Source organism: Sapajus apella, unplaced genomic scaffold (genome assembly GCF_009761245.1).
Source record: "Sapajus apella isolate SASKATOON/1434 unplaced genomic scaffold, GSC_monkey_1.0 scaffold122, whole genome shotgun sequence".
Classification (NCBI taxonomy): domain Eukaryota; kingdom Metazoa; phylum Chordata; class Mammalia; order Primates; family Cebidae; genus Sapajus; species Sapajus apella.
This window is the reverse complement of record NW_022437062.1, coordinates 4,004,783-4,015,312: the sequence shown is the minus strand read 5'-3', so window position 1 is coordinate 4,015,312 and position 10,530 is coordinate 4,004,783. Positions and strand designations below refer to the sequence as shown.

General features: G+C 35.5%; 1 protein-coding gene across 2 annotated transcripts in view; it reads left to right on the top strand.

Moving 5' to 3' along the window:
* Nucleotides 1–10,530, top strand: part of CUNH15orf41 (chromosome unknown C15orf41 homolog) — a 227,978-nt gene that overhangs the window by 123,352 nt on the left and 94,096 nt on the right. For both annotated transcript variants that reach the window (XM_032261221.1, XM_032261220.1), the window contains exon 10: nucleotides 83–188. In XM_032261221.1, coding sequence (XP_032117112.1) covers nucleotides 83–188 — 106 coding nt within the window. The remainder of the gene's footprint in view (nucleotides 1–82; nucleotides 189–10,530) is intronic.

Here is a 10,530-nt window from a genome sequence, read left to right as displayed (position 1 = left end):
AGCATAGAGCGGCCCGTGCAGAGTTCAGAATTTTCAATCTTCCCTTCCCTTCTCCGTATATTAGTAATGCTTTGTCCCTTAGCTGTAGAAGGACACATAATTCACTGGATTGAAAGCAAAGCCTCATTTGGTGATGAATGTAGCCACCACGCCTACCTGCATGACCAGTTTTGGAGCTACTGGAATAGGTAAGGACCCATTATTTTGCTCTTAAGATAAACGATACTCAGCTGAAATCTCATTAGAAAAAAATATTTTGTTTAGCTGGTAAAAATGCTAGTAGTCTTTGTTTGTAGTAAATACAGAGTTTTGATTAATGTATTTATTTCAGATCATTTAAACTTCTCCGTTTTCATAGTGTTGCTTCATTTTTTTAAAACTAAAAATCTCTGCATAAGGTCGAAATTAGTATATATTCCATTTTTCATTCATTTTACAATGATAATATTGGCGTCACTTAAAATATGGATAATAAGATGTGGTGTATATTACAGTATTGACACTGAACTTTTATCCTTTTGCTATGAAATTTATGCTTACTGTCAGACCTTAAAATAACTTATCCTTAGCTCTCTGAGGAAAGTATCCAAATGATGTGAAAGATGGAAATAGTATAGCTTCCAACAACAGAGAATAGTTTACCTACCAACTTGTCTTAATGTTCCGGAAGACATGGAAATCTCAGCATTAAGAAAGGAGTGGGAGGGCCTGATTTTATTGATTATCTACACATGCCTGGGAAGTTACTTTTGTCCGCATTTTACAGATAACCAAGCTTATGCTGTAGAGCTAGTTATCGTGGGTCTGCATTTCTCTCTCACTCCCAAATCTGTGTGATTTCCAACACAACCCTATTGTCATTTGCAATATCGAAATTGTCATTTGCAACCATCGAAACTTTGGATTTTTCTATTATTGTGGTCTCAAGTGTTCACACAACACATTGTTTTTCCCCCTTAGAACAGGAAGTGTGTCAGGTGGTAAACTTCCTAGATTATCTATGTTCCTTGACTGCTGGCCAACAGTAAGAATACAATAATAAAATGACATTGGCTCAGATCCTTAAGGAAGGAGACAGTAGTGTCTGTGGGTAATAGTCTTGTCCTAGGGTAAAACCGGTGACCAGCTACAGAATTTGGCATTATATTGTTACTCAGCTTTACAAAAGGCCAGTGGACCTCGCCTGTGGCAGCTGTGCTAAGCTAAGCCCACTTTTTGCCATGGTAACAATGATCATGACAAAATGCTGAATGTAATGGCTTTCTTGATTTTCTTGTGTAATTGTGCGTGGCATCCAAGCTTTACTTTACAGGGATGGAGGAGGAAAGTGCAAAATGTTTTAGAAATCAATGCTGTTTCAGCGTTTCCTGTGTTTTATTCAGCCATTATTCAAATTAGCAGTAATGTGGCAAATTGAATTTTAGATGTTTAGCAATTTCATGATGGGTTTGAAATAGTAAAGAAAGCATCAGTTTTGGTAGTATAGGGAAAGAAATGACAAGAAAATCAAATTGCGTAAGTTTAGGTTTCTAAAGGATTTAAAAAACTGATAAGCTCAGTCAGTAGGCAGGTAGACTATTTTCCCAGCTTTCGTACTGGTCATATCTTTTCTGAGGAACAGTTACAAATTGAATCCCAAATATGAGAGCTTACTTAAAAATTCCACATAATTATCTTTATTCTAAAACAACTCAACTATTTATTGACTACCTACTGTGTACTTAACATTCACCATTTAGAGGCTGATTAAATAATCGAGTCACTGGATGACAAATTTAGGGATTATTGAAGTGCCTGGAGGATGTCTGTGTGATAGATAATTTAATACAATTTCTCTTTGGATTTTATATTACTTTGTTGCATTCTACTTTTTCCCTTCTGGTGATGTTTTACTTAGACTGCTATTGATTTACATTCCCTGAGCACAGTATTTGAATATATACTGGTTAAGTGAGCATAATTCATTTAGGGCATGATGTGTGATAAGGGAATGCCAGTCTTGGTTTTAAATGGTCAAGATCATTTAAGGAATAAATGTCAAAAAAGTCACTGATGTTACCAAATGTCTGCAGAGAGGCCAAGAAATGCAATTTCAAAAAGGAACATTTAGTGCCCAAGTTTAAAATGGAACTTTTACTTGTATATAATACAAGCTTATTGGTAATGGAGTATTTTGACAGAAGGAGAACTTACCCCATTTGTGAATGTATGGGATCTTCCTCGTCTCATATTTTGCCCAACACAACTCATACAGTTTAACAATTGCTAAATTTCTTCAACATATAACTTTAGCAGCTTCTGAAGTTCTTCAGAGTTGGAAGAAGTTCTCTCCCGACTCTAGGTAGTCTTTCCAGGAGGTTGTTGGTTAGAATTTCGGCTCTTTTCTTTATTCATGGGATAAACCTCTAGTTTGTATAAAAACTACTGTTACCTAATTGTCACACTATTTTCAGATTAAAGATTAGATTTTATAGTAAGAATATTCAATTACTATTAAAGATTAGATTTTATGATAAGAGTATTCAATTACTATTTATAGACTAATGCTTTTGTATAAATCTGTTTCCCACACAAATAACTACAGAGCCATCAATTTTTAGGTTAACATTTCTACAAGTTTTCTTTTATGGTAAATTGATATCCTTACTCAGCTTAACTAATCTTGAAAATATTTAAATTTTGCAATGCAGTCATCTTCCCCAAAATCAGAGCTGTTGAGTAAGAATGTAAGCAGCCTTTCTTATAAGCACATCCCCATCCCAAGTCCCAGGTATGAACCGTGGTGAAACAACTCCTTAAAACTCTATAGTCTCTGCTTCTACAGAGTTAAAGGGATAAAGAATGCATCTGAGAAGCACTTGGACCATAAATGTATCCCCAAATTGTTTAATGCTACCAGAAATACATTTCTTTATGAAATCAACACACAAAAAGCCTTCTCATCGTCTTTCTCTAATCAGAACGTGAGTTCTCTGACAATTTGGCCTCTATTACTAAGTATACTTTTATACTGAGATGGTGACCAGTAAAGAAAGAAACCAGTTCTATGAGTCTAAGGTCAGATTACATATATAGGCTCTAACATGTGGCCTTTCAAAGAGGCAGGGAGGACACCTTGGCCTTACTTTTGGTGGTTTGAGATAAAGTGGGTCAGTTTGAATGAAAATATTGAGTGATCTTAAATAACAGAGAAAGAACCATTTGCTATAAAGCACATGAACAGTGACCAACAACCACTGATCAAGAACATGGAAATTGCAACTACAAGTTTCAGCCCCTCCGTCTGCCATTCCAGTCCCATTCTGGCATGCTCTCATTAGAGACATGTCTTTAAAACCAAAGTGCACTTTGTTAATATACGTCTCTGCTTCTTCCAAAGGAAATCTAAGCTTCTTGGCTGGAACAAATGGGGCAAAATTTGGTTTTTCAATTTAGTGAGGCTTGAAGTAATGGCAGGAATATTGGGTTTGAATTCAGTCTGCCACTGTCTGGTCCATGACTGGGAGCAACTTACTTTGTTTTCTCCTCAATAAAATGGGCTGAATAAAACCTTTTTTTGCCCTATGACTCTGAAGGTCAGTTATTTAATACATGCAAAGCACTTTCACAGTGCCTGGCAGTCAAAAAAATATTAGTTCCCCTCTGTCTCTTTTTTGTATGTCATTGATGAAATTTAGAAGTCTTCCGATTAGATATGTTTAATTGCCTTCTTTGCTGCATAAACTATTCAGCTCATTTCAGCACTCAGCTTGGCTGATATCTCTTTGGGAAACCTTCCTGCATTCCAAGATGGGGCTTGATGTGCCTCCTGTGTTTTGCTAATAGTTTCATAACGTTTATCAAACATGGTCATTGCTTGTTTACTTGTCAATCTCCTCCAATTAATATTGAGTTCCATCTTATCTACTGGTTTTATCCATCTTTGATTGCCCAAAATCTGGCATATAGTAGGTGATAGTAGATATTTATTGAGTGTATTTACTGATGTCTGACAGACAATAATATTTTGAGTCAGCTGTTGAGGAATGTGTCAGGAATTGTGACATTAGCCATAGTATTTTCAATTTTTTTTTTCTTTGAGAATTCAACTCTAAGGATAGTGAGGAAAATGCCTAATTTTTCTGAAAAACTTTTACAGACTTTTCAAATGGATAGGCTTTTGCAGTCCTATTTCACAAAATAAATGTATTTAACATAAGGAATTTTAAAAATAGAAAATAACTGAGAACAAAATGACAAATGAATTTTATAAAGGTTTTTAGATAAATATTTATAATCTTATGTTGATTGGTTGCTTTCCCAAAACTTCAGACAGTTCTTTCATTTGAAACTTGACAAAGAATACCTTGAAAATTCTAAGCACAGGGTAATCTCCAGTTTCTTTAAGGGATGCATGAAACTGGGCCTGGAGCAAGAGTACCAATGGAGCCTTATATACTATGTGTCTAAATATGTAAAGTTTCATATTAAATTAATAGACATTAAATAAAATTTATTCTATTCTACATGAAGAGCTGAAAGTTCAGAATTCCTAGATTCCTTGGATTTCCAGGCTAAGTGTGTCAGTGCAGGGAAAGGTGGTCACACTGCATACCCTGCCTTCCTTTTCTTCCCACCCTTAGTTCTGTCCTACACATGGAAAGGTGTCAAGCTCACCCCCAGCCTGCATATCCAAACTCCATGTACATTCCCATAAACTACTGCTTTCAGGCCAGAGTTGCACGCTGTGGTAGCCTGCCTTCTTTTTTAGGTGAATGACCTGAGAGAAATGGCCATACAGGGCCTGGGAGTGGTCTCAGGGCTATAATATCAGGAAGTTCTGAGGTCTGATACATGGAGTGTGGCCTTGAAGGTGGTTGAGGGAACAGGAATCAGGTGGGGATGTTCCCTTGGCCCCATAAACTCCTTACTCCATGGATTCAGAAATAACTAGACCAGGGCCAGAGCAGAGTTACCTAAAGCTTGGGGACAGGACATGAACCTCTCTTGACAGGGCCTAAAGGACAATATTAAAGGAAGCAAGTGGATGTATCTTTCAAAGCCATTTCTTGTCTTCTTGTTAGGATAGGAGGGGAGATGAGCACCAGAGGAAATACGGTCTTCATCACATTTATGTACCACAGAAAAGATTAAGAGCTGAGTTCTATCTGTCAGATTTTTGAACCTTTGGCTCCAGAGAGTCTACTCTCCTGAAGGCAATGCTAAGCTAGTATCTTCTGCCACAGAATTGATTTGACTTTAGTTCTTACCTCTAAGTATGTTTTAAAGATCAGTATTTACTCAATGGTCTGGCAATTGCTTTCTCTGGTTTGTGATAGCTTGAGAGGAGAGGCATTTAGAATGGGAATGCCAAGCAGTTAGAGTTAAAGAAGGTATTTTTCAGAGCATGGCCAAAGTTTTTCCTGTATTAAGATCCTTTCAGGAACCCTGTAATTAGCCAAATCACAGATTTCCAGTTATTTCGGTCTAGTTAAAAACAAGGCTGATCACATCTGTTGTAAGTTGGAGTATGTGCCTTAGCAATAGAAGCTCTTGCAAACCTTCAATTACAGCAGCCTCAGAAGCAGCACTGCTGCCGTATACTATCAAGTAGCAACAACAAGTGACAGACTGACTAATAATTAGCAAATGTACTGGAGAGGGGTTTAATAAAGGTAAAATATAATCATTTGCTTTTTCCATCTCTTAAAATTGAGTTGGTTGTGAGATATTGATGTCCCATTGTTCCAGACAAATACTTGACACTGTTGTTAGCTGGAGTAACCTCAAAATATTTGATCAGGATGAGAGAATTGTTTTCTATGTATATAGGACTTTTATAAAAATGACCTCTCATAATGGTTATAATGGTTATGTCATTTTTTTCGCATGTGGAATGTGAATAACATTTTCCTAAGTGAGGAATTCGTATTTTCTGCCATTATTCATTGATTTTAACAAAACTGAGCAAAGACTAGACATATTATCTTAGGCCTTTAGAGTGATATTTGTAATAAGGACACAACTGCTGTGAAACTAGAATGACTTAAAGGATTAAAGGGAAGGAAAACAGATGCATAAGGAAATGTCAGTGGATTATAGTTTCTCTGGCTAGAAAGACATCTAAATGATTACTCTTTTCAGGCATATTCAAGATTTTTACAATGGGGGCATATTGAGCAGTTTCACAAATCCAGGGGACCAGAGAATTGTGGAGAGGATGACTTCTCGTTGACACCCACTATGACAGAGTTAATCTGAGTCATGTATAGCTCTGAAATGTTACCCCAAACCAAACCAACAAGCAAAGAATTGAGTGGCTATTCTAGGAATGGAAACACATCATTGTGATCATCCAGAGAGGGTAAGGGAAAAACAAATGAGAGTTTACCAGTAGGAAGTGAGGTCAGGAGCACAGATAGTGTCAGGAACCCAAGAATACAGAGTCTACTTCTGAGGCTAATTCTAGGATAATGGAGCTCAGTCAAAATTGATACTAAAAAGGCTTGGAATCTAGGGCAGTGATTCTCAAACTTCACTGTGTGTTGAAACAACATAGGGATTGTTTTTAAAATATTGATATTGGCTTTACCCTTAGAGAACTATTTTAATTGGTGTGCCGTATAGCCAGTACTCTGGGATTTTTGTTGTCGTCGTTCTGTTTGAAAATTATGATGATGTTAATCTGCATCCAGCATTGAAGTCATCCTCTTCTTTACCTAGCCTTGACTTGCTCGCTAGCCCTAGCATTCCTAGATTACCTGCTTCCAAACAAAGTCTGGATGAAATAGTTGCTTTATTAAGAAATACAGGTTCAGGTCAGCAAACATTCATGCACTGTGTTAGTCAGTAGGGACTCAGCCCCTGCCTTTGAGGGGTTAAAAGTGAGAACTGAACAGTGAAATGCAGAGGCAGCGCTTGAACCCAGGTGTCTTTGTGAACTCCACACCTGCTCTTTCCACTCCACCAGGAAGCTTCATGTCTGTCATGGTGATACATATGCTGGAAGAAGCTACTTACCCTGTCAGTTGATGGACTTGTTAAGCTAAAACTAAAATTCTCTCCAGCATATAAGTTTTAGATGTTCACCTTCATGTGGTTGGAGAAAATGGGCCATTTGTTCTCTGTTCTTCAAGAGCCTATATTCTATATTCAAAATACCTATCTGTAGAATCAATATAAAATCCTGTTATATGCTCCCATATATCCAGAATATTAATAACCTCTGAATTGTTGGATTTGAAATCTACAGAATTGGGAGGGTTTTTTTGTAAATGGAACTGACTCACCAAATCAGAATGAATTGTCTAAAGACCAGTCTGTCTTCAGAAGGTAAATGGACTGTAGAAGTTTGTTAAGAAAGGTACATTTTTTTTTTTATTTAGATAGAGTTCATAGTTCATATTTTATTCTTAATCGAAATGTTTTATGGGAGTATTTTAATAAGAATGTTTTAAGAAAACAACTTTATTGAGGTATAACTGACACAGAATAAACTCATATTTAAAGAATATGATTTAATGTTTTGTGTAAATCTATAATACTATCACCGTCATAGAGATAGTGAACATGCCTGCCACCCCCTAAGGTTTCTTGGTGCGCCTTTATAATCCACCTTCTTAATCCCTTCAGTTCTCCCTGTACCCCTGTACCCACTCATCTGCTTTTGGTGACTGTTGATCAGTTTGCTCTTCTACTATTTTATGTAAATAGAACCATGCAGCGTGTACTTTTTTTTTGTCTAGCTTTTTTTACTCAGCACAATTATTTCAGGATAATATATGTTATTGGATGTATCAATAGTTCATCTCTTTATTGCTGAGAGGCATTCAATTGCATGGCTATTCCACTGTTTATTTATCTATTCACCTGTTGGACATTTGGCTTATTTTTAGTTGTGGCTATTGCTAATAAAGCTGATAGGAACAGTTTTATAAAATATTCATACGATTTCATTACTCTTGGGTAAATACCTGGGAATGAAATGATTGGGACATATGGTAGGTATATTTTTACCTTTCTACAAAATGATTAAACTCTTTTCTGAAGTGGTTATACCATTTTATATTCCCATCAGCAGCTTATGATAGTTACAGCTGCTTCCCATCTTCCTCATCACTTAGTATGGTCGTCTTTTTAAATCAGGGCTAATAGTTGTGTAAAAATGTGTTAATGTGATTTTAATTTGCATTTCTCTCATGATATATTGAGCATCTTTTCATATGTTTGTTACCTATTTTCTCTAGAAAAGTTTCTCTTGATATCCTTACTTCATTATTTAATTGAGTTTCTTTCTCATTGAGTTTTGATAGGACATTTTTATATTTTAGTATTCTGGATATAAGTTTCTTGCATACAGAAATGGTTCTAGAATACTTTTTTGAGAAGACTCTTTTTTCAACCCTAAATTGTCTTTATACATTTGTCAAAAATCAATTGTTCATGTATGTGTGGGTTTCTTTCTGAATTCTCTGTTCCATAATCGGTTTGTCTATACCAATTTAACACTGTTTTGATGACTGTAACATTATAATTTGAAAACAGATAGTAGGTCCCCCAATTTTGTCATTCTTTTCAAAGTTATTTTTTGCTATTTAAGATCTGTTTTTACCATATGAATTTTAGAGTCAGTATGTTAATTTCTATAAAAGCCTGCTGGGATTTAGGTTGGGATTACACTGAATTTACAGATCAGTTTGGGAAGAATTGCTATCTTAATAATATTGAATCTTCTGATCCAGGAACCTGGCATCTCTCCATTTATTTGGTTCATTTAACATTTTTCTCAGAAATTTTTCTGTAGTTTTCCATGCACATATCTCACATTTTTTGGCAGATTGATATCTAAGTATTGATGGATTGATGGCTATGTAAGCATTTTATAGTTCTTAATAATATTAGTAATGATAGTTTTCTTTGTTTCCATCTGTTCATTGCTACTATAGAGACATATAAGTGATTTTGTATATACTGCAACCTTATAAAACCCATTTATTAATAGTTTACCTTATTGGTAGATGTGATCGGATTTTCTACATAGACAGCTATGTTGTTTTAAAGACCATTTTACTTCATTTTCAATTACTATGCTTTTTTTTTTTTTATCTTTTACCTTATATAAAAGTGAATGGTAAGAATGGACATTGTTGCCTTGCTGCTGATCTGAGAGGATTTTAGATCTTTCACCATTAAGAATGATGTTAGGGGTAAGCACAAGTGGCTTATGCCTCTAATCCTAGCACTTTGGGAGACCAATGCAGGAGACTCTTTTGAGGCCAGGGGCTCTAGACCAGCCTGGGAAACAGAGTGAGACCTTGTTTCTATTAAAAAAAAAAAAAAAAAAATTAGGCGTGGTGCACACCTGTAGTCCCAGCTACTCGGAAGCCTGAGATGGGAGGATCACTTGAAACCAGGAATTCAAGGCTGCCGTGAGCTGTGATCATCCCACTGCACACTAACCTGGGCAGTAGAGTGAGATTCTGTCTCTAAAATAATATAAAAGAATGATGTTAGCTATAGGTTTTTGTAGATGCCCTTTATCAGGTTGAAGAAACTACCTTCTAGTCTTAGTTTGCTGCAAGTTTTTTTCAAAAATTGGTGTTGAATTTTTGTTACATGCTATTTCTTCATCTATTACAATGATCACATAGGTTTCTTAGTCAGTCAGTGTAGTGAATTATAGTGATTGATTTTTTTTTAATGTTATACCAACTTTGCTTTCCTGAAGTAAACTTCATTTGATTCTGAAACAATACGCTTTTTCTATTTTGCTGGATTCGATTTGTTAAAATTTGTTAAGAATTTTTGCATCTGTGTTTATGAGTGATACGGATTTATGTTTTAATTTTCCCTCTAAAGTATTTATCTGATATTGATATTAACATAATGCTGCCTTCTTAGTATGAATTGAGAGACATTCCCTCCTATTTAATTGTTTTGAAAGGTTTGCACAAAATGTCCATTAAATTTTTGGTGGTATTCCCCAGTCAAAGCATCTGGGTCTATGGTATGTTTTTACTGGAAGGTTTTTAACTACAAAATCACTTCCATAGTAGTTATAAGAGATACAGGTTATGTCTTTTTGTTCTTGAGTAGGCTTTGGCACTTTGAGTCTTTCAAAGTGTCTGTCCATTTAATCTGAGTTGCAGAATGTTTTGACATATGCTTGTTGAAAATATTCCCTTTCTATCTTTTAATATCTGTAGAGATGTGATGTCACCTTTCTCATTCCTGATATTGATAATTGTGTCTTCTTTTCCAGATCAACCTGCCTAGAGGTTTGTCAATTTTGTTGTTCTTCTGAAAGAACCAAATTTTTTTGTTTTTTTTTAAAACTGTTAATTTTTTTTTTCTCTTTCTTATATTATTTCTTTGTGTTAGTTTCTGTTTAGCTTGTCTTTCTTTTCCTAGTTTCCTAGGGTGAAAAACTGAAGTTGTTGATTTTAATTCATTCTTTGTTTTTTCCAATATAGACATTTTAGTGCAATAAATGTACTCCTGAGCACTGTTGTGGCTGCATTTTCATTTTTATTTGGTTCCACGTACTTTCTA